The sequence below is a fragment of the Bicyclus anynana genome, chromosome 10 (genome assembly GCF_947172395.1).
Source record: "Bicyclus anynana chromosome 10, ilBicAnyn1.1, whole genome shotgun sequence".
Classification (NCBI taxonomy): Eukaryota; Metazoa; Arthropoda; class Insecta; order Lepidoptera; family Nymphalidae; genus Bicyclus; species Bicyclus anynana.
The window spans coordinates 1,960,016-1,985,277 of record NC_069092.1 but is presented as its reverse complement, the minus strand read 5'-3'; the positions used below and the strand labels follow the sequence as shown (position 1 = coordinate 1,985,277).

Here is a 25,262-nt window from a genome sequence, read left to right as displayed (position 1 = left end):
TTGATGCAAAAAGCCAAAGAGCGGGCCGGCGGTACATATAAGAGGCCTATGTCCAGCAGTGGATGTACGATGGCCGATGATGATGATGATGATGATGATGATGATGATGATGATGATGATGATGACATGATATTTTAGAGAACAATTGTTTATTCCTACGGAATACAGAGTGCATCTGGCACTCTGTATTCCGAAATTTCGAGAGGACGGACCTGTGAGACAAACGGAAAGAATTCCAGAAGAACATGGTTCACGTGCTCTGCAAGACACGTCGTATACCGACGTGTCTTGCAGATAGGTTATACAAGGTGTGATGCTTTTTTGTATAATTACGAACTTCTAAGAGTAGGTATGGCAACACTTTTATATCTACATAAAGGTCACGTTTTCTTCTTTTTCCTTTTTCCTCACAATAACTTAATTTTATTGTACTCTTCGACAGAGATTCAGATATAGAATGCATCTATACTAATATTTTAAAGAGGAAAATCTTGATTGTTCGATCGTTTCGCATTGAAGGCTCTAAAATATTGGACTGATTTGAAAAATTCTTTCACCAATGGAAAGCTACGTAATCAGTGTATATATATAATATATGAGTGTATATAATATTCTAGCCGACACCCCACGGTTTCACCCGCGTAGTTTTCGTACCCGTGAGAATAACGGGATACTCAAACCCACGACCGTCGATGCAGAAAGCAGGGTCACTACCCACTGCGCCACTCGGTTATCAAAATAATAATCTAACCGATTTCGCATTCGGGTTGTCGTCTGCTTTAGCTCATTTAATATTTCAATTCAATTTATCATGTGACTTATTTAACGCGCAGTATATAAAAATAAAGTCTTGTGTGTGTGTGTTTTTTTTTTAATTTATTATACTCTTGATACGTATGCTAATGGATATTTTATTTAATTAATAACTTCAACGTGCCATTGTACCACTTTTTGTGCGCACCAAATATCTAAGCTGATACTTATAAGTTTTTAATCGCAAGTACTAACCAAGGCCTTGCTTCATATTATGTTACTAGTGGATGCACGCGACTTCTGTCGCTTATAGACCGCTTAAGTCATTGAATCCCAAAGTGATCCAGGTAGACCCCCAGAAGTCTACGGAAGACTCGGCGGGGGTCTACATTGATGTAACATAAAAATGGGGTTTACGATACGTAAGAGGTGGTCCACGAAAATGTATTTGGTTTTATACCGAATGGGAAGTTTTCTAAATATAATAATTAGGAATTGATTGCTTCCTTGTGCTCTGACAAGAAATCAAAAATTAACTAATTATTTAATTAATTATTTAATTATTAATTATCTGAAGCTACACTCCCATGCCTCCAAGAGCACATTGTGTGACATTGATAAAAACGAAATCTAGGCTAACGTTCGATTTATGTAGATCTGAATAGATTTATGTAGATTTAGATACATATAGCAGAAATGTTGCAGAATATATAATAATTACAAGCAACGCCCGCGACAGCGTCTGCGTGAAATTTAGTTTTTCACAAATCCCACAGGAACAATAGACGTTTTCTGGAATAAAAACTAGCCTATATCATCATCATCATCATCATCATCATCATCATAATGAGAGGGCTTAGGCCAATATTCGACCACGATGGCCCAATGTAGATTGGCAGACTTCACACAGGTAAAGAATTGAGAAAATTCTCAGGTATGCAGGTTTCCTTACGATGTTTTTCCTTGTCCGACTGGCCGTCCTGAGACACGTGAATAAAGTGCAAATAGCTAAAATAGTTGAAGGTGCATCCGTACCGGATTAGTACCTAGGCCCTCCGGAATCGGAGGCAGGGCTCAGATCTACAGGGCTATCACGACTCACTCGAACCTACGCCCTCCGGAATCATAGTCAGAGGTCAAATTCACTGGGCTATATGCCGCTTAATTTTATCCTCTGTCTGCCTGTAATAACCCCATTAAAATCGGTGTAGCCGTTCTAGAGATAAGGCCGGAGATACACATTCTCTCGACCTTTTGACCTTTCATTGTCTTCCGATCTAACCGATTCTTTGAAGGCTCTCGATTCGCGGCGTCATCGCCGTATTTCGAGCACCCGCAACCCCACTTTGATCAGCAGATGGGCCCCTGATCAAATTCGCAGGGCGGTGCTGGAGGTTTGCCCACACATAATTTCTGGTAGCAGAACGTGGTTATACACACATATACGAAGACTTTTTTATTACTTTGTTTCTGTTTTAGTATCATGTAAATAACTACCTATAAGAATTTGCGAAAACAGTTCTTTTGAATCACAGACGGACATTTCAATTTTATTTACATGTGTTCGTAATTTATATACTACAGCTTAGCTGTTTCAAAACCTGTATTTCACCTATAAATGGCTGTATTTAAGTATCAATGCTCCTTAAATGTGTCTAACTTTTACAATTTCACAACGAGTTACCACCTGACTGCCATCTCGTTTGATAATATGTTAGTCCAGTCAAATTAATCTAAAAAAATGAAATTAATTGATGAGGACTTGTCCACAATTCATTTATTTAAAATAGTACGTATTCTAAATATTCTAAATATAAAATATAAAAAGTATATAAGAGGAATATTGGATAGAAGCAGGCGTTACTTTGCGGAAGTTCATCATGATTATATAATGATTTATTTATTTTGCTATCATATTTTGTCGGACCTGGGTGACGTTGTCGCATGGGTTCGCCGAATTTTCGCGGATGATAGCAAAATAAATAAATCATTATATAATATAAGAGGAAGTCTGAAGGTGGCGCCAGTGACAGAAAATTTGAGGAGTAGAAGGTAAGCTTGGTATGGACATGTAATGCGTAGGGAGGAAAGTCATATTACTAGAAAAACGTTGAATGTGCAAGTGGAAGGACATAAGAGGAGAGGAAGGCCAAAGAAGAGATGGTTGGATTGTGTGAAAGAGGACATGTGTGTAAAAGGAGTGGATGATGAGTTGACGAGTAATAGAGACGAATGGAAAAGATTGACATATTTTTCCGACCCCACTTAAGTGGGATAAGGGTAAAGAGATGAAGATGTATTCTAAATATTCATACCAATTTTTAGCTCTATTGGCTCTGGGAAATATTGTAACCTTCAAAGTATTATTTGACTGAATTATGTGACGATGCAGTCAAAGTGTTGTCCTGCAAAGAAAATGACTTGTATATTATATACTAGGAGACGCCCGCGACTTTGTCCGCGTGGAATTCAGTTTTTCACAAATCCCGGAAATGAAAAGTAGCCTATGTAACACACGTGTTAATTCAGAGTATAATCTATTTTCATTCCAAATTTCAGCTAAATCGTTTCAGTAGCCGCATCGTATAGGAGAAATAAACATACACACAAATCGCTTTTCTAATGTTAGTGTGTTAGCTTATGAGTTATGCTTTTGTTTTCATATTATAACAAAGATGACTGCTCCTTTACTAAAGCTATATTCGATGTGTACTGTCTACCAACAAACAAATTAGAAATAAAGGTAGAAAACGCATGCCATTTCATAACTTATTTATTTTAAGAGTTGTATTGTTTTTTATATCTAATTGTTCTAATTTTTTAATTAATTTAAGAACAAATTAATTATAACTTTTATTAAATGTGAAATTACTAGCGACTGATACCCTAATTTTTAATTTTTTGTTTGTAAACAGTTTTTTTACATACGAACAAAACAATAAACGAAATAACTTTAAGATCCATTTTCCTATTAATTTATTTAACTTCAAAAATAAAGAATATATTTACAATAGTTAACTTTGTGGTTTTAAATTATCCGACGGAAGGAACAAACTCACTACGACACCGCCTGAAATGAAACAAAGAGCAATTTATTTACGAAAAATTAAGCTAATAATAAAAACTTTAACAGTGGATTTCATAGACGTTGTAGGGGCACCCCCCCAGGGGATTATTCAGTCGCTGAGTGTCGAATTTAACCTCTATTTGTTTGAGAAATTGACACTCAGCGGGTGAATGATCCCCTGGGGGTGCCCCTACAATGTCTATGAATTCCACTATAAGTGGTTTTCATATAGCATGAGTACGGTGACAGTCGCATCGCTGGAAACTTTCAAGAGTGAAACGAACCGTCACCCGCACCATCCTACATGAAACGAACTATAGTTATACCTACAGAAACAAATAACAAATCAGAAATAATGAAAACACTGAAATAAAAATAATAAAATTCCAAAAAGTACGTTTGGATTTGAATGTTGGAGTAAGACCAACATTCAAATCCAAACGTACTTAAGACTGTTGTCTAGGCCAATAGTCCACCAGGCTGACCCAATGCGGATTGGCAGACAAAATTTCCTCACGAAGTTTTTCCTTCACCTTTTGAGACACGCGATATTTAATTTCTTAAAATGCACACAACTGAAAAGTTGGATTTGCATGACCTAGACCGGATTAGAACCTACACACTCTGGAATCGGAGACAGAGGAGCAATGGGCTATCAATGCTCATCTGTATAATCAGGTAATTATTACTATAAAAAAATATGATGAATGATGAAATTATGATGATGATAATGATGATGATGATGATGATGATGATGATGATGATGATGATGATGATGATGATGATGATGATGATGATGATGGTGATGATGATGATGTAACAATACTCACTAATTATATAGGCAGACCACGCGTAGAAGGACGTCGTGCAGTGGGAGTCGATGTAGCTTCCGACCAAGTTGATGCCGACAAGGGAACTCGCTCTAGCAACCATCACTCCGAGACAAGCAGCCATGCCACTGAGAAATGAGATATTTCATTATCAGCATTATAGACTCAAAATGGGGGTGGTGGGTGGTCTGTTGGGTTCCCAAGGTGTTGGAATGGTGGCATCGCACCGGAAAACGGATTTTTGGTAGACCTGCTAGGGGTTGTGTTAGGAAGTCTGTCCAGCATTGGGCGTCCATCGGATAAATTGTAGTAGGTATGATTGTAGTGTAAAATTATTTAATCAATGGAAAGCTACATTATTATCGAGTAACATAGGCTATATTTTATTTTCGTAGTCCTACGGGAACAGAAGCTGCGTGGGTTAAACCGGTAGTATTTAACATGCAACAACAGAAACAAAACTCTTTAAACTCAAACTTCCATATTCATAAACATGGAGGAATTTAATTTTCTTTAAAGGAAAGTGGACCTAATCACTACTGCTTAAAGTTCACTTCACTTTGAAGAAATTTGAGATGTAAATCTTGATCCATGTTTATAAATAAGAACTATAAATAAAATAGACTTACCGATAAGAGGTCGGAAAAATATCCACGTAGTAAGAAAAAATTATGGCTATGCAGAGAGAGTTGGTGATGAATCCGTTTAACAAGACTATGCTGGCTATTCTGTTTGTGACAGACGGGATCAGCACTCCACATATGACCACCATGGTCATGATGGTGACCATTACCGACTTCTTCCAGCGTGATAGCAATGAAACTCCGGTGTTTATAGTGATGTATGCCAGAACTTGGATAACTCCCATCCATAGTGCCAACTCTTTCACTGTGCCAACGCAAGTCTACAAAGTAATAGTTATGATTTTAAGCCATAGAGGAATTAGATATGGAGATGCATCGCGTCCAAATTCTCCAACAAAATAGTCTGTTGTTTTTTGAGGGGGTCGAGGTGAACTCACACATCGAAAGCATTTATCACCAATAAATATATTCTGTGTCCTTACAATACACACAGCTATTTTGATCTTATATCTATCACAGACTATCACACAGAATATTTTATTACTCGATCAATGTTTTCATGTTCCGTCAGAAGAATTAATTCTTTTTAAATATTTTTTTCATTACTTTGATTTAATTAAGTTAGAAATACTTACAAATGAAACGTAAATTCAAAATTGTTGACAGATTTATATGCCATTTGATTACACAAACTAGCAATTTTAGGGAACTTTTTATACGAAGAAAACGATTACAATAATTAAACATCGGTTACCTAGATAGAAAGACTTTTTATAAGCGCATTTGATCGTTGATCATATACTTTGATAGAAAAGTAACGTCTAGCGAGGCAGGTCCTTTTGTCATTGGTCTGAGTTTAAAGCCTGTTGCTCTCACGAGTTACGAGTGTCATAAGCTATTTTAGCCCCGTATTCTCACGAAAACGTGAACTACGCGGGTGAAACCGCGGGGCGTCAGCTAATACCGCACAAAAATGTACAAGTGTTATGAATACCAAGCAAATTTTATCTTACCCCCGTATCTGTATCCATTTCGTTGGAATTGACAATCATATCACAGACGCTAGCACCAGCTGTGCCATTTCCATTATATCCAGAATAAAAAGTGTCCACAACAAATGGTAACCAAACAAAGAAACCATTATTCCTGTAACAAATATTAAAAACAAACAAATTACAAAAAAAAATCGTTAAAATTTTTCATCTCGAAATTTCAAATTTAATTAATCTCTGGATCTACAGAACCGATTTTGAAAATTCTTTTAACAATAGAAAGCCACATTATTTGTGAGTTTAATGGGCTATACTATATCTCCGTATTCTCACAGGAACGGGAACTTCGTGGTTGAAACAGCAGGACGTCTGATATAAAACTATTTTCATCCAATAAATAGAAAATCGTTTACAATCTACGAGTACCTACTTAAACTAATATTATAAAGAGAAAAGATTTGATTGATTGTTTGTTTGCATTGAATAGGCTCCGAAATTACATAACCGATTTGAAAAATTCTTTCACTATTGGGAAGATACACTATCCCCGAGTGCTATAGGCTATATTTTATCCCAAAATTCTTACGGAAACGGGAACTATGCAGGTAAAACCGTGTGACATCTGCTATTTGATACAAAGCTATTTTTATCCAATGAATAGAATATCTTTTCTAATTCGGATCGTCTACTTACTACATACCTACTATGAAAATATAGAGATCCTATACATCAGTAAATTTGATAACATGTAAAGTCCGGCCGCTCAGAAATTGCATACCTGACAGTAGTGCGAATGGGACAGACATATTGAATTACAATTGCCTTGTTTTTTGTCTCTCTCTCTCAGGTTACATTGCCCACCTGTCAGAAACGCAATTTCTGAGCGGCCCGACTTTAATATACATACGAACAATAGATGGCAGCAGTTATGTAAAACAACTGTATAGTTCTCCATAGGTAGGGGGGTTTGAAAAGTGGGAACGTTTGATCCTTTATAGACTGCCAAAGTGGTATATTCTTCAACCTCAACGTACTGGTCTCATTTAGAACTATCTTCTTTACCTGGTAAAATAAATTATTCAAAACTGTACACGCAATCAATTATTTTCTATGTGCAAATAAAGATAAACTTCTACTTATTCAAAATACGTAATAGATTCAAAAGAAAGCGACGACGTCGTCGGTTTCTTTTGAATATATTACTTAGTTATCTTAAAGTTTGTAAGGTTGTAGGGGGAAATCTCTGGGTATACTGAACCGATTTTGAACATTCTTTTACCAATTGAAAGCCACACATATTTTTATCCACGTATTCCCAAACGAACGGGAATTAGGCGGTTGAAACCGCGGAGTATCTACTAGTTACAAAATTATTTACAAAAATACAATGATTATATTTTTAACACGGCTACTGTTTTTTTATATTTAGTCTAAAATTAAGAGCTTGGGCCCATTTTCAGAAAACAATAGTCTCACTATATGTTGCTATAAAATTGCTCAGAAAATCTCGTTTAGGTATAATGAATATGACCAAAACTGATTTTTTTATAAATACGACATCTATACAAGTAATTTTATTTTTTTAATTACTCAATTTTTATTAATTATCACCATCATCATCATCATCATCATCATCATCATCTTCATCATCATCATCATGAACCTCTATTCGGCTCACTGCTGAGCTCGAGTCTCCTCTCAGAATAAGAGGGGTTAGGCCAATAGTCCACCACGCCGGCCCAATGCGGATAGGCAGACTTCACACACGCAGAGAATTAAGAAAATTCTCTGGTATGCAGGTTTTCTTACGATGTTTTTTCTTCACCGTTTGTGACACGTGATATTTAATTTCATACACAACAACATACTGCACAAAACTGAAAAAGGTAATATTTATACTCACTGGATAACTCGAATCACCACCGCGGTTTATGTCGGAAATTTTTTTAAGAATATTCAACGCCTTTTCCTCCTTTTCCATACTTAGCAAGAACTTTGGGCTTTCATAAATTAACCCCAACAAAGCCGCAGATAGTCCGAGTGGTGACGCGAAGATCAGAATAAGCAACCTCCAGTTGCTAAATGTAATGAAGCCAAGATCAATCGAAACATCTAGATTAAGGACGAAATATCCTATAACTGAAAAAAAGTAAAAATAATTTAAAAAAATGTATTTAAATGATGTATGACACGATGAAGATTGCAAAAGATTTTTTGACGACAACGTCAAATCATCAAACGTTATAATTCGATGGAGCCGGCTGCACCCTCGAAAAAAGATGACGTCATACGTCGTTCCCTCGCTTTAGGGTTGCCAACTTTTTTGGCAAGAAATAAAGTATATTCTGGTCTATGAAGATTATTAAACAGTATTTTTATTTCGAATTTCTATTTTGCCCCCATAAGTGTCCTCCATATTCAGATTTCACCTATTCACAGCTCTGCGATTAGATCTAAAGAATTGATATGTGAACCAAATTTCAACTTAATTGGTCCAGTAGATTCGGAGAAAACAGGCGGACGACAAGTGCGCGAGTAATCTTATAAAGGTTCCTTTCTGTATTAAGATCTAAGTTTAAGTATAGAGGATCTTCAAGGTGTTGACGAGTCCACTTATAGGAGCCAAACTGCATAACTAATATATTTTTTAACTAAAAAAAAAACTTTTTATATTTTCATACAAAGTAATTCAAATAATTCCAACTATCCATGTAACACATGCCTTTATCTATATTTGAATTTTAAAAAACGAAAAACTTGGCTACATCATAAGTATAAGGATGCGTATCAGAGACACAGAAAATATTAATCTTAGAACACATGTTCGTTGAATATTTTTAATTAATTTTCGGTAAAGAGTAAAACTCCAAAGTTTTTTTTTTTTTTTTTTATTCTTTACAAGTAAGCCCTTGACTACAATCTCACCTGATGGAAAGTGATGATGCAGTCTAAGATGGAAGCGGGCTAACTTGTTAGGAGGAGAATGAAAATTCATACTCCTGTCGGTTTCTACACGACATCGTATCGGAACGCTAAATCGCTTGGCGGTACGTCTTTGTCGGTAGGGTGGTAACTAGCCACGGCCGAAGCCTCCCACCAGCCAAAAGAATTATGGGGAATACTCCCCAGCACGGTGTACAGCTTACCAAGCAGTTTTTTGGAAGTTAGAAGGAAAATATACGTACACAGAAATGAGTCATTTACCTGTATATACTCCGTATACGGAGATCAATGAAGTGGTCACAATGATCATGACAGGAGATCTCAACCTCTGACCACATGACTCTCCCAACAAGGTGAAACCTAATGACTGAGTTCCACTGGATCTAAAAAATATCAGTAGGTATATCATAAAGTCTTTTTAACAAAAGAATTAGACCGACTTCAAAATCACAAAAATAAACTAAAAAGCGAAAAATAAATAAATTAATTAAACAAATAAAAAAACCCGACTGCATAAAGTATAAAAAAACTGAAAAGAAAAAAAACAAGCTCAGTCCAGAAGTGTAGAAAGTACACTATTTTTTAATAGTGCAATATGGGTATCAAATTCAAGAACTTTTTGTGAGGATTCTAAAATGGTATATCATGGCCATGTTTAAAAAAACTACAATTAGAAAAATTATTTATTAGTTGTCTATACAAAATACGCGAGGCGGACGACTTTTTTGAGCAATTAGAAAACAGTCGGGACCTATTAAATAATGTAGAAGAAAATCATTCTATCCTCTGGTCCCGACTGTTTTCTAATTGCTCAAAAAAGTCATCCGCCTCGCGTATTTTGTACAGACAAGTAATAAATAACGTTTTTCTAATTGTAGTTTTTTTAAATTGGTTATGATATACCATTTTAGAATCCTCACAAAAAGTTCTTGAATTTGATACCCATATTGCACTATTTGAAAAAAAAAATACCTCGAGTCTATAGCGTCTCACAGTCGTTTTGTTATTTTTTTTAGTTTCACCTATCTAAGAACACTTGGGTTATTGGGACAAATCTAACGATATCATAATTACGTAAATCCGTTCAGTGGTTTAGAAGATATGAGGTAATAAAGAATATTACATACACACATACATACAAGATACGTGCGAAAAACATTACCTTTCTTGCAGTCGGGTAATAACATCGTATGTGCTACCGTATGTGACGAATTAATTAAAGCCGTTTCTGAAAGAACCACCGGAACGAACTGTCTATAAATCCTAAAGTTTATTTTTGTGATTTTGAAGTTGGTTCAATTTTTTTGTTAAAATGATTTTATTTCTCTGTTTTTAGTGTGTATGTATTTAATTTTCATGAAAATCGGTTCAGTAATTATGTGTTCAAATGAAAATAACGAAAGCGCCACAGTACGGCCAATTAAATGGGACCCATCTAAAAGTATACTCTTTCAAACAAAAAAAGTTTTTTTTTAATTGTTTAAGATATGACGAAGTTATGCGGTAACAATAATTAAAAAAGAAAAAAACATACGCGTCGAATTAAGAAACTCCTCCTTTTTTAAGTCGGATAAAAACGAAATATTAATAAGTAACAAATAATATTACAAGTGAAACGCATTTTTTATAGCTTTCGGCGACTAACAGAAACTTATAAAAGAGAATAAAAATATCTCGTAGTTTTTGTAATTAATATAAAGTACTTATTTTTATTATTTATTTATTTTATTAGTTTGGAAATTCTCAGACCAAGGCGCATTTGGGACCGTTGTAACTTTAATTACCACTATTAAATCATGACATAACTTGACAAAACTGCTTGTAAACTAAGCCTAATTGAAATACTAAAATGAATTTTGATTTGATTTGATGATGACGATGATGATGCTGATCATGATGATGATGAAGATGATGATGACGATGAATGACTTGTTACTTACAAACTACAACATCCGAACTTCAGCACAGCCAGAACGATCCAGTTCGGTGAGAAAGCACTAAGACTGGACAGAATAAAGCTTCCCCACAGTGAGAAAGCTAATGCTTTTCGTCGACCTTGAGTATCAGCTATGAATCCCCATGGCCAAGCCATGGTGATGGATCCTGAGTAAAATAATATGTCTATAGTTAAAGCCTTATATGTAATTATCATATGTGATATATTTATTAAATATACCTACTAATACTGCAAGGTTTGTCTAGATCCACAAATCATAAAATCTTTTTTTAACAATGGCGTGCACTTCTTCTATAAATACTAAATCAAGTAGATATTATTATGTAAAATTGTTATTCCTAGACGCACCGCAAGTGAGACATAAGGGGCTCCTTAGACCCCATATCACATCGATCGTGTTAATCGTAATGACCTACCAATTAAAGGCATCGACAGTAGAACTGACTTCTGATAATGAGACAGATTCAAATCACATGCTCCGGTGAGCACGACAGAGATCCCGAACATATCCAGAGCCAGCCCCTGGAATGCCAACACTATAAAAGCCATCAGACCATATGTGTACCAACCGCGACCTGGAAAAGATAAAATAATGATCAAAAGCATTAGGCATAGATGCCTGACAGATGGACTATGTATAGGTAATATAATAAATATTGAATTGAATATTTAACATAATTAATATTTTTGTTAATCCTTCATGCAGCAACTACTGAACCGATTTGAAGTCCGCAATGGGCCCACTGTTCAGAACCATACAGAAATAAAAAATGTACTAAAAATCTCGTATTTTTACTAGCTTACTCCATTTGAGTCTTCGACGAAATCATATTGGCCAATAAGGAAAATAAGCTGATTTCATTATTTTCATATTGATCCAGCTTTACAATTGCATATTTCACTGATTGACATTGGTTGTCAGCTGCCTTTGAAAATGCACGATATCAATACGTCGAAAAAGCAGAAATATCATCTATGAATAGATTCGAATGTATCGATTCATAGATGACATTAATAAGATGGAATCTGTGAACGTCGATGTCATCGAATACGTTTGACAGTAAATTCCTTTTATGAAGTATAGTCAAACTCACAGTTTTCCTAGAGATTTTGACAAAATGTGTTAAATGAATGTCAAATCCCTTGAAACACTGTCAGTTTGACACAGAATGACATTGTAATGAATTTGATGTTAAACGGATCCAATCAAGTTGCGCAAATGCACCTTTAAACAATAATTTAGCTGATTTAGCCAAATTAGATATTTCTAAAAATTGACCTTATGAGATCTCCTTATAATGTAATTTATGGTAAATTTTCAGAATTGTATCGCTTAAAGTTTTTGGGCCCGAGTTTTTAAAAAAAATCGAGGGATTTATAAAAAAACCACTATCCATCAACAAAAAATCATCGTCAAGACATCAATAAAATAGAATTAAATAACTATGTTTTCTCATGATCTTAAGTGTAGACGACACCAAAACATTAACAAGTTTTTTTTATTGTTTGTCTGTCTGTCTTTTTGTTTGTCCGGGCTAACCTTTGGAACGGCGAAACCTATTTTAATGGGACTTTCACTGCAGGATAGAGGAGGTTAATGAGTATATATGCTACTATTTATCTCGAAAAAATCCATTATTTCCGCAAGATTCACTTCAGACGAATTTCACTTTGATAAAGTGGCAGGCGTACATCTAAAATAAATAAAATTGTCGACTTACCAGCCAAATCTAAAGCCTCGTCAAAAGTATAAACCATTTCTTTTTTCATATTATTACTCCAACCACCGTTTTCTATACCATTGCCATTTCTATCCAAAAACTCCATTTTCTTCGCGGAATATTTTCCTGGCACAGACATTTTCCAATACGGTGCTATCGACCCAACGCTTTGCAAATGTATGCAAAACAGCCCGATGTTACAGACATTTTTTCATGCTAAAACCATTTTGATCGTTAAAACGTCTAAAGTTAATTAAGCAGGTCTTTTTATTGTGTATACTTTTTAATTTTATTTATTTGAAAAGGTATAAGGCTTCTCGTCACTTGTCGCCAGAGGAATGACTTAAATCTTCAACTGATGATATACACTATCATTAAGTTATCACACTGTTAATTATTTTTCTATTAATAAAACTAATTATTGACATTGGATTTCCATTATAAATATTGACGTCGTTGATACGGACTGCGCCTGAGTTACTATTTACTTAAATGCTGAGTAGTGTATGGTTTCATCTCGGAAAAGAAGTAATACTTCTAGAAACTTTTAATTTTTGTCTGGCAAGTATCACACAATCTCTTTGCGTACCTATTTAATTCAGATAAATAAGGTTTAGGCAGACTTGTTCTATTATGTATTATGTGGTTTGGTAATACTAGGTAGATATGCCCATATAACAATAGTAAATTGTTATACAAGAGGCTAGAAAGAGCCAATAGGTCATTTTAGCCTCTTGTAAAACATGGGCTAACTTGTTAAGTTGTTTTAAGGCTCTGGTGTTTTAAGGGCACAAGTCCAGATTTTTTTTTCATTTTATTCTTTACAAGTTAACTTTTACAACAAGCTACTAGGATACAATCTCAACTGATGGTAAGTGATGATGCAATCTAAGATGAATGCGGGCCAACGTTTTAGGCATATAGTGAAAATCTACACCCATTTTTAAACTACTTCAAAAAGGAGGAGGTTTTCAAGTTGATCAGTATTATTTTTTCCTGTATGTACATTGTACATCGATTACACAAAGACGCCCGAACCAATTTAATTTTTTTTTGTTTTAGATGGTATACCCCCCTGTGATCCCATAGTTATGTCAGGATCTGATGATGGGATCCTGGAGGAATCGAGGAGAACTTTTAAAAAATTACGTTTTTAGGTTTTGAAGTCGGTTGTATTTTTTTATTATCAGGGGACATTATTTTAGTATGATTATACTATTTACAAATAAACCTTTTTCGTTTTACGGTAGGCACTTGTAACAGACAAAAATAAAATACTTTAGAGGGATTAAACATCATTTCAGCCTCTGGGGGCTACTAACAGACGTCCCGTGTACAACATAAGCAAACTTTTATTTCGAACGAGAACTACGTGGGAAATCACATAGTTCTCACGTATTATGTTGTATAGGTACTCGCTGAAAATGTAGCTTGCCTGGTTTAGTCGTGATAGCGCTACAAACAGACTCACTTTCGAATTATTATAATATAAAAACTTGCACCCACCTACCCCAAATCCAATGTGTGTATTTAATTTAAAAAAAAAAGGTAAAATGTTATGAAGTGACACTCTGCTTTTACTATTACAGTGTTCCTTTTATTTGGATGAAGTAAGGGGTAATCGTATGTTAAGAGAATACAAATTTCATTACACTGTGACTTACTTTAAGTTATCGTTAAGATATCGGGTCAATGAACCTCCAAATAATTAAAAATACAATTGTACAATTAAAAAACTGTCAAACATCAATAACCGAATAGATAAGGTTTGTTCAGTTAATTGAACCACGTATATAACGTATATTTATTTTATTTATAAATATTCTTATGCAATACACACAACACTACTAAGCCTTAGCGTAAAGCCTGTGTTATGGGTACAAGATAGCGAATATTTTATCTTATTATATTTGTATATTACATATATACTTATATTAATATTATAAAAAAGAAAAAAATGAATGATTGTTTGCATTAAATAGGCTCCGAAACTACTGAACCGATTTGAAAAATTATTTAACTGTAAGGATCACTATCCCCGGGTACTACCCTACTTTCTACTAATATTATAAACGCGTAAGTTTGTATGTATGTATGTTTGTTACTCTTTAACGCCGCTACTACTGAAACGATTTGGCTAAAATTTAGAATGGAAATAGATTTTACTCTGACTTAACACATGGCCTACTTTTCATCCCGGAAAAATCCATGGTTCCCGCGGGATTTGTGAAAAACTGAATTCCACGCAGACCAAGTCGCAGGCGTCCGCTTGTATTTAAATTTTACATAAGAATTTTATTTAGTTCAAAATCTGGACTCCATGCAATGAAAGATGTCACAGTGGCGTAGCGTGTCTTGGAGGGGCCCTGTATCAGACTTAGTTGGGGGCCCAAAATGTCAACTGATGGTAAGTGATGATGTAATCTAAGATGGAAGCGGGCTAACTTGTTTGGAGGAGGATGAAAATCTACACTCCTTTCGGTGTCTACACGACAACGTAACGGAACGCTAAATCGCTTGGCGGTACGTCTTTATCGGAAATCTCTGTACCGGTATCTCACAAAAGAAACAAAAATGCCAATGATTATTTAGGTTGTTTACAACTTTTCGACGTACGCTTAAGCCACCTTCGAGACTTCGTTGCGTTCTGTAACAAATATGCCCCCTGTAAAGTTATATTTAGTTAGTTTTTTATCATTAGGATTTTTAATTGTTAATTTTGAATGTTGTAATCATCTATAATGAGGGAAGAGCGATGGAAGTTGCGACACGGTTTATACTAGTCCAACTTCCATCACATTAATTATTTGGATTTACACATTTAATTTTTTGGATTAACACATTTAAGTATACTTATATTAAATAAGCATGTACTTGTACATTGTATTGTATACTTAATAGTAACTTTTAGAAATAAGGCTATTGTTTCATCATTTTTTATGTGTATTTTTTATTAAATAAAGATTATTATTATTAAAAAAAAAGTGTTTGTCAAGGTTATCACTTGAATATAAATATTTTACTTTGTCTATTCTGCAAATATCGTCTCTTAACTCCTATTGACCCATATTTTTGTGTGTACGGTGTACTTAGTGTACAGAATTTGAAATGTTTACAGCTTCGTTTACTTTTTATCTTATATAAACTTGAAACACTAAAAAGAAAAGCTGAAGAAGACCCGAACGAAATAGAAAATATAAGAATTCTGTTAAGTAAGCTAATAGGATAAGGGGCCCCCTATATAGCTATGCCCCTGTGTATACCTCATAGGAAACTAGGAAATGATAGTGAAAGGAATTTAAACAACATAAACGGTGCTTACAATAGCTAATTTATTTATCACGATACAGATAATAACATAACAACACATCACTGCGGCCGCTCCGGTCGCGTGCTCTTCGGCAGTATGCTGCACAGCAGGCCGCTCGCTGCAACAGACAAACAACATACGTTATTTTTTTTATATATATACAAATATACTCTACTATACACACTTTGACGACCTCCGTGGGGCAGTGGTGTGCGCAGTGGAGGTCCTCGGTTCAATTGATTCGACTGGGTCGACTGAGGTTTTCTTAATTGGTCCAAGTAGTGGTGGGAGACTTCGGTCGTGGCTAGTTAACTTCCCCTACCGGCAAAGGCGTACCGCCAAACGATTTGACGTTCCGGTACGATGTCAAAACCGAAAGGAGTGTGGATTTTCATCCTACTCCTAATTAGATTGCATCATCCTATGTTATGTTTACACGCAGACATTGGAAAACATCCTACACAAATATTTTCCAGTTGTGGGAATCGACCCCCGGGCGTGTGAAAACAGGATCACTACTTCTAGTGAAATGTCACTCGTATCATGAAATATGATCAACCACCTCAGTGTCAAACATCGCTGTTTGTAGTTTTAGTTAATAGACGTCCGCTAAGAACGTATTTTTCTTTTAAGAAAGTCTAAGGACGGACAAAGCCGTGGGCGTCCGCTAGTACTCGCAGTTAAAAAAAAAAATATATATATATATAAAGATCACTGTCAACTACGTCATTTAATGGTTAGCCTATGTGGATTCAAATTTTGAAGTGGTTTTGGTTCACAATAAAGTCTAAAAGTGATAGTTACGGAATCAAAAAAACTCGCCAAACCGCATTGGTCTAAACTCCGAATAACAAGGTCTAAGCCTGCAGTGGTAGGTTGAGGATGATGATGATGATGAAAAACTAGTTATACATTCCAAAAAGTTCTTAATAACGTCATAATCTCTAAATTACGCTTAACACCCAGTACACCAGTAAAACTTAGCTTTATGCCCGCTGATACCTAAATTTTTTATGGCATTTCATCGTACGATGTTCCGAAACATCATGTCTGCACTGTAAGTAAGAACAACGATGAACTCACTGATGAGCAGCGATCCGAACATGTATATGGGCACGATGCAGTGCTCGTCGACGAGCGCGCCGAACACAACGTTGCCGACGATGGCGCCGATGCGCCCGCACATCACCGTCACCGCCATAGCTGTGGCGCTGTGGAAGAACATTAAAATAATTAATAATGGTAGTAGCACTGGTCGTTGTGACTAACAAATACCATAAAGGATAAGGGATCTTGACAGCAATGGTCGGACATCAAAGTGAGGAGATAATTTTTTTTCATAATTTCTTCGCTATAATAAATTATACGTATTTTTCTCAGATAGAGACGTGATAGTCCAGTGTTTATGATCATTGGTTTCGATTTAGTAGGCGTAGATTCATTATCATGTGTCTCAAACGATGCACGAAAAACATCATAAGAAACCCTGCATACCTGAGAATTTTCTTAATTATCTACGTGAAGTCTATCAATCCGCAGCGTGGTGGACTAAAGCTAAACCCCTTTCATTCTGAGAGGAGGCTCGTGCTAAACAGTGAGCTGAATATGCGTGGGTTGTTGATGTTGGTGATGATTTTTCTCAGCAAATCTTTCAATTTGAAGGTACTCACCAGACCAGAAGCAAGAGATATGCTGCTAGGTAACAAAAGTCTAAAGGAATCCTCAATAGGTCCACAGCAAAGGGGTCGGACTCATCACCGTAAGATACCGGCCCGATGAACTATAGTCGTACCCACTTCTAATATAGTCTTTCTCGACTAGTTGGAGGGGAATGGCAATATTGGTCATTTATAAAAGAAATGGGAAATATTCTTAAAAAAGACACTCACGCAACTTTAGTAGGGAAGATCTCGCAGATGACGCAGAACAGCACCGCCTCCGTGCAGCTGACGATTGCCTCGAACACGCACGATAGCACCAGGTTCTGCAGCGACGACTCCACCAGGTTTAGCCCCAGTGCCGCCAGACCAGAGATTATCAACATCCCCACTGCAAACATTATTTTATTGGTTAACAGACAGTCGAAGCTTTTTTTCTCGTACTAATAATTGTTTCCGGTGATTGAATTCATCGGCATCATTATAAACAGCCAAAGGACGTGCACTTCTGGGATAGGCCTCTTGCATGCACTTTCAAACTAAACGGTTTCGAACCCCCAGCATACAACGATTAATTGCAACCTGCATGTCCTCGGTCCACCTAGTGATGGGTCGACCAACACTGCGCTTTCTTGTCCAGGATCACCATTCTAGCACTTTAGGACCCCAACGCGTATCAGCTCTTCGAACTAGGTGCCCTGCCAAAGCTTCGTGATTTGCTGAGCTGTCAGTGACTACGGATCGAATAACTGCGTAGCGTACGAGATCCTAGTCAAATATGTGCAAATATGCAGGTTTCTTCAATGAGTAAAAACTATAAAAAATTAAAACTTACAGTCAGTCATTACCAGTTGTGGATTTTTACTCATGATCGCCAGTCTAATTTTAAACGATCGTCTATTTTAAGTAATTTATTACGTTTATTAACCTCCATAAGGTAGACTAGTCAGTCTTATCCAATCCTCACGCGACTCTAGTCAGATCGAGAGGCGTGAGGATTGGAAGTTTCTACAGTCAGCAGTAAACATCAATCGGCTTATTAATGATGATGCTGCATTATACTCACCAAGCATAATCTTCTTCCCAATCTTATTGATAGTGAGACCAACCAACAGCGCGGTGGGCACGCAGCTCAGAGCCACCACCAGCGTGTGGATGAACACTCTGTCGTCTATCACTTGAGGACATTCTTGTTTACCCTGGAACATACAAGCCTTTGTTTAGAAATGCTTCGTTAATTTGGTGATGAGGTTAAGTTTTGGAATTATGAAGATTCAATTCGTAAGTCGGGCTATGAAATATTGAGTTTTCGTTCCTATTGAAATGAAATAGCAAAAAAATGGTAAAACAATAATTATAGGCTTTAGAAACATCCAAAAATCGGGCTTCGGCTATCTATATACAGTCTCTAAACTTGCCATTTCCGTTCCATTTGCAATTACCTATCACATCTATTATAGATGTCTGGTTGGTTTGTTGGCAACAATACCAGTTTATTCTCTTTCACATACATACAAATTATGGAACCAATTTTTCACTCCAGTGTTTGGGAGTAATCTAAGAGAGATAAACAAATACCTCAAAAGTCGCAAAAGCTGACGTATTGGCAGTTGAAGATATTAAATAAAATGGGATAAGTCGGATTCGGCCAACGAGGGTCCGTACGTAGGATTATTATAAAAGTTGTTCATTGTTGACAGACAGATATACGGACAACAAAGTAAGGTATTTATGGGTTCAGAATTTTTATTTTGAGGTATGGAACTTCTAAGAAGCGCCAAAACTCAATTCACTTACCAACAGTTCACTTCTCGTGACATTAGCAGACACCTCGCAGACGCCTGCTGACACTCCGGGGAAAAGAGACGAGAACTGACTGAATCTCTCGAAGAGATCCGGGAACCACATCATTAGTGTGTAGTAACTGGAAACAAATGCAAAAATAATTAGCAACTCATTAAATCTCTCAAATTACGTAAGAAAACATAAAACGCTGATTTTGCTTTCCATCAAATCTATTTATAGTGTATCGAATGATTGCCTTAGTAAAAACAAGTAATTAAAGTTCATTCCTTGTCTATTCCATTTGCAAATAACATTGATTAAAACCTTTCACACAAATTCGTCACGTAGCATCGTAGTCTTCACGCCAGTTGGAGGCGGAAGAAAATTATGATTACCTCATTATACTAAATGTAGTTGATAATGATCAAGCAGAAGAATTTGACAAAAGCTTTCTTGTGGTAGACTGTCATACCGTTTTGTTCTAGGTAATCATATATTTGAGTATATTTGGAAAAGAGCAGAAACTCTTTCCGAATCGATTACCCGTAAGAATATGGGAGGATGGAACAACTCTCCAAGGGTGTCTTTATGGAGTTGGGTTAGAAAGACCGGACCGAATTTTTCAATACAGTGGTACAGCATTGTAGGTAGACGTCGATTCACTTGTATGTTCCTAGCATTTTCCTTGATGTGCTGCTATATTACGAGTACAACCGATTGTTTTCCACGCAAAATCAGCAGCTTAACTGCTTGTTCCGTCAAACTACTACAAAATAAATATACGAAAATGAAATTGCAAACACAACTAGCAGGAACTATGTGACAAAATCGAAGTTTCCTTACCTAAACATTAACCCAAAATCTACGAAGCAGCAAAGCACTAGCAGACCAATGTACGGTGGGGTGACCAGCATTTTCTTCCTGAACCAGAAGGCCTGCCACCTCTGGTTCCATGTGAGTGGAGATTTGGTCTCGTTGCCATTGTTGTCTGCTGCTACTACTTCTTCCTCTTCACCTTCGTCTCCAGCACTTATCATAGATTCTACCTGTAAGTTGTGAGATTAGGTGTCGTTATAAAATTTGTTAACCTGCGAATTGTAAACTAGATATGAGTCCTGGTTCTGGCTATGAAATATTGGAGTTTTACTTTCTTCCGAGAATTTCTCAGTAACCCTAAGGGATTTATCGATGGACATTATCAGTGATAGAAAGTGTCACACCAAATGTGTTCTTCGAGGCACAGCTCGGAGAGCACATTTGTGTCTTCGGCCTTGTTTATTTTCAAGAAAGGATCTAGCCTTGCAACAGGTCATTAAATGAATAACAATAATTAATAAGCTGACTATGATAATGCTAATAATGATGAATGGATTTGAAACAGAAAATTAAATGAATAGTACCATCAAATATACTCTGTTCACTTTATCATCAGAAAAACATAGCTCATGACGATCTTGATGTTATTTTACCTACATAATATTTATACTAAGCCCTACATAAAATAATAATTGATTATGAAACACGGCTAAAACTCACGTGATATAAGGTCGGAGTATGCCCGACTAGTTTCGAATAATACCCTACATAATATGTATACAAAAATTAACAAAACTGAAGAGTTTGTGTATTTGAACATGGTAATCTCACGAATTACTGGTTAGCAATGAAAAATTATTTCACTGTTGGATAACTCATTCATTAAGGAAAGGCTAGCGTGTGTAACGTTATCTACGCGCACACCTGTATAAAATTGATAAGAATGGCTTACAGGAAAATCTTTCTCAGACAGTCTGGTGTTAACGACGAATATCCTCTGCAGTACTTGCAACGCCTGGTCCGTCTTGTCGGCGTGCAGCAAGTAACGCGGACTCTCCGGGAAGGGTAGCAGCAGCAGAACCACCAGCAGACTGGGGATGCCGCAGGCGAAGACGAACACTCTCCACGAAGTGTACTGGAAGTCTGCGCCGGGGGCTGTGAGATTGAAGCGTGGATCTTGGATGATGAGCCACGCGATGCCTGAAGGACAAAAAAAATAAACGATGATCAATCAGTAGATGTAAATAATTTTAACCGACTTAAAAAAAAGGAGGAGGTTCTCAATTCGACGTGTATGTTTTTTTTATGTTTGTTACCGCATAACTTCGTCATTTCTTAACCAATTTTAATTTTTTTTTTGTTTGAAAGAATATACTTCCATATCATACTTACCAATCTGGTTCCATTTAATTTTCATGAAAATCGATTCAGTAACTTTGTGTTAAAATGAAAACAATTTTAACTCAACATTACTGAACAATTTTAACTTAACATTACTGAACTGATTTTTATGAAAATTAAATGGACACACTAAAAACTGAAAAATAAAATATTTTTAACAAAAGAATTTAACCGATTTTAATTAATACGGCTTGGCACCGCCTTCAAAGTGATCAGAAGGTAGCACATACGATGTTATTTTTCGCTTTTTAGTTTATTATTGTGATTTTAGAGTCGGTTCAATTTTGTTGTTAAAAATATTTTACTTTTCTGTTTTTAGTGTAACCTAGCATTTAATTTTTATAAAAATCAGTTCAGTAATGTTGAGTTAAAATGAAAATAACGAAATATTTTATTAGATGGCATCTCTACACATTTACGAGTACACTTCGTTTATGTAGTGTCTATGAAGTTAAAGTCAAAGACAAGAAGTCGCCTCGAAAAGCAACTGCTAATAATATCTTGTGTTTTATCGACAATGTTCATCTATCGGCAATATACAAGAACAATGTATGGATATCTGTATATGATTTACGTAACTATATGAACATTTTAGAAATACTTTTGCGATTTGTAACGATTATTAATCTACTTTTGCTTTTAGACAACATACAAAACTGTATACTACTGTAACATTTGTCCATAATTACTTAATCCATTACTATATAATATATCATAAAAAAGTAAAAGAAACCATTACTTGGAAACCAAATCAAATCAAATAGAAAGTCATAAGTGGCCTCAACTCTGCATAGTGATCTCAGAAAACCAAAGAGTTTTTGATCTTGGAAAACTAAATGCAGAAAAAGTTATAGCAAAAGCAGATGAAATTAATTAAATTAACTGGTAATGACTAACTGCTAAAAACCAACATAAAAAGAAAGTTAAAGAAACCAGTACTTGGAAATCAAATCAAATAGAAAGTCAAAAGTGGCCTCAAATCTGCATAGTGATCTCAGAATACTAAATAGATTTGATCTTAGAAAACTAAATGCTGAAAGAGTTCTAGCAAAAACAGATGAAATTAATTAAAATAACTGGTAATAACTAACTGCAAAACTAACCAGGTAGTAGAATAGTTCCAAAAGTCCAGAACACTTCTAGCCTGCACAGCATCACGTCTCGATGCCGTAGTGAGAGGAAATCGCCGAAGTACGGGAACACCAGACCTGTGGCTCCGATTATACCGAAGCCTGAGAAAAATCTGCAAATAACAAAATTATATTCAATATTATAATATATAATATAAATTATGAAGATTATACTAAATCAGGTGGACTGATACAGGTGGACTGACGACATCAAGCGAGTCGCAGGGATTCGCTGGATGCAGGTGGCTCGGTATCGTGATATTTGGAAGCCCTTACAAAAGGCCTATGTCCTGCAGTGGACGTCCATCGGCTGATATGATGATGATAATGATTACCTAATGAATTAAAATATTTGATTGAATTATAATTAGTTTAGGTTACGTTAGTCTCAATTAAAAACTTAAAATTTCTTTTTATAGTAATTTCGCTTGCGTTAATTTTATCAATCATCTTCAAAATTAAAAACGTGATGACGAGTTATTTTTCATTCTAAGTTTTATGATAAACGATTTAGAATTTATTAGGCACGCTAAAAAGCTATAAGAAACAATCAAACTCACATTGGCATTTTATAATATTAGTTAGATAAATTAAACTTAAACTAAACTTCATCGTTGTGATTACTTTCTGAATTCAAAGTAGGAGGATACTGTGCCTTCAAATCTTCCACTTCTTCTAATACTTAATGAATTGCTATTCCTTAATCTCACTAAAACCCGTGAATTGTCTTGTTTTGTTTGTGTAATTTTAGGATGGTTAAAGAATAAAAATGGTGAACAAACTCTACCAAGTCAGCTTGTTAATAAAACGTGTCATCATCATCATCATTATCAGCCGATGGACGTCCACTGCTGGACACAGGCCTCTTGCATGGACCTCCACCTCCAAGCATAACGATGTCGAGCCGTGGTTTCCTGCAATCCGCTTGATGTCCTCGGTCCACCTAGTGGGGGGTCGACCAACACTGCGCTTTCCGGTGCGGGGTCGCCATTCCAGCACCTTGGAACCCCATCGGAACGTCCATCGGCTCTTCGAACTATGTGGCCTGCCCATTGCCACTTCAGCTTCGCGACTCGCTGAGCTATGTCGGTGACTTTGGTTCGTCTGCGGATCTCCTCATTTTTCGTACAATAAAACGTGTAAAGGTACCATACCTGCAAGCAAGGAACGCAGGGAAAGACTGCATAAGACTAGACAAAAAGGCCGCAAGAGCATCCAGTAGCAGCGCGCCGATGATGGCCTTCCTGCGACCGCGCGCGTCCGCCAGGTTGCCCCAGAAGTACGAGCCCACGCACATTCCTGGAAACAGGGAAAGAATTATAAAATACTTCAGTAATTCATTTCATTCATTTTATATTCATTTCATCATCACTATCATCAAACAACCCATAATCGGCACACTGTTGTGTACGAAGCTCCTCTCAGAATGAGAGGGGTCAGGCTAATAGTCCATCACGGTGGCCCATTACGGATTTGCAGACTTCACACACGTAGATAATTAAGAAAATTCTCAGGTATCCAAGTTTCCTCACGATGTTTTTCCTTCACCATTTGAGACACGTGAAAATGCACAAAGCTGAAAGTTGGAGGTGCATGCACGCGGACCGGATTAAAATCTAGGCCCTCCGAATTTTGATTCAGCTGAGGTCATATCCACTGGGCTAGCATTAGATATACACATATGTATAACAAAGCAACATAATTGATTAACATTGAAATTAAATTCATTAAGAAATCTTAAGACTGCCAAGATTTCAATGATTATTTACGTAGATACTTCTATTTGAGCTGAATTGAGATTTGGACATCGAATCAGTTTTTTTTTGTAGTTTTAGTTCTCCTTAAGTTTTTCTTCAACGTAATAAATAGGATTTTTTGATGGAGATATAATGCCGAGTGATTTTTTTCCAGAAATCCACAAAAATATGTGGAGATTTGTCTGTGTCTAGAACCATATTTCACATTTTGTAATTCCGTGATGATTCCGAGGGTTTTGGTCAAGCTCAGAAGCATCGCCATGTAGGGCCCGAACGAGAAGACGAAGATGAGATGGACGGGACGACTCTCTAAGGGCGTCATTTGTGAGGCTCGGTTCTCGGCTTAGATAGCAGTTTGGGAACGATGTTTTGGTCTGAGCATGTCAGTTCTACATTCCGTGACCGTGGATATCAGTGACGTCAGAGTGACGTAAAAAATCAGGGACCTCGTCATCGCTAACAAAAACGCCGCGTTTCTTGTATTAGTGTTGTCCAAGAAGCACTGTCGGTAGTTAGGTTATCATCAGGTTTATAAAAAACGCTTTTTGAGGGAACCAT

General features: G+C 36.2%; 2 protein-coding genes across 2 annotated transcripts in view; both read right to left on the bottom strand.

Moving 5' to 3' along the window:
* Positions 1–3,712: 3,712 nt before the first annotated feature.
* LOC112050783 (synaptic vesicle 2-related protein-like) lies at positions 3,713–13,187 on the bottom strand. Its single transcript, XM_024089130.2, has 10 exons — positions 12,848–13,187; positions 11,543–11,701; positions 11,110–11,272; positions 9,431–9,552; positions 8,130–8,365; positions 7,134–7,288; positions 6,248–6,380; positions 5,280–5,554; positions 4,651–4,778; positions 3,713–3,823 (listed from the first exon to the last, which is right to left on the bottom strand). The coding sequence occupies exons 1-10, from the start codon at positions 12,984–12,986 to the stop codon at positions 3,768–3,770; spliced, it is 1,566 nt and encodes a 521-aa protein (XP_023944898.1). The 5' UTR covers positions 12,987–13,187; the 3' UTR covers positions 3,713–3,767.
* Positions 13,188–16,157: 2,970 nt separating this feature from the next.
* Positions 16,158–25,262, bottom strand: part of LOC112050514 (synaptic vesicle glycoprotein 2C) — a 56,849-nt gene continuing 47,744 nt past the window's right edge. The window contains exons 4-12 of the mRNA XM_024088798.2: positions 24,102–24,246; positions 22,921–23,060; positions 21,369–21,616; positions 20,444–20,646; positions 19,613–19,739; positions 18,882–19,014; positions 18,047–18,206; positions 17,241–17,368; positions 16,158–16,275 (exon numbers count right to left, since the gene is read on the bottom strand). Coding sequence (XP_023944566.1) covers positions 16,217–16,275; positions 17,241–17,368; positions 18,047–18,206; positions 18,882–19,014; positions 19,613–19,739; positions 20,444–20,646; positions 21,369–21,616; positions 22,921–23,060; positions 24,102–24,246 — 1,343 coding nt within the window. The 3' untranslated portion in view covers positions 16,158–16,216. The remainder of the gene's footprint in view (positions 16,276–17,240; positions 17,369–18,046; positions 18,207–18,881; positions 19,015–19,612; positions 19,740–20,443; positions 20,647–21,368; positions 21,617–22,920; positions 23,061–24,101; positions 24,247–25,262) is intronic.

Coding starts and splice junctions, on each gene's coding strand:
- LOC112050783 (XM_024089130.2), bottom strand. CDS start 12,986: ATGTCTGTGCCAGGAAAATATTCCGCGAAGAAAATGGAGTTTTTGGAT. Junction 11,702..12,847: donor CGAGGCTTTAGATTTGGCTG/GTAAGTCGACAA, acceptor TATCTTTTCCAG/GTCGCGGTTGGTACACATAT. Junction 7,289..8,129: donor GTGGTGATTCGAGTTATCCA/GTGAGTATAAAT, acceptor TTATTTTACCAG/GTAAAGAAGATAGTTCTAAA.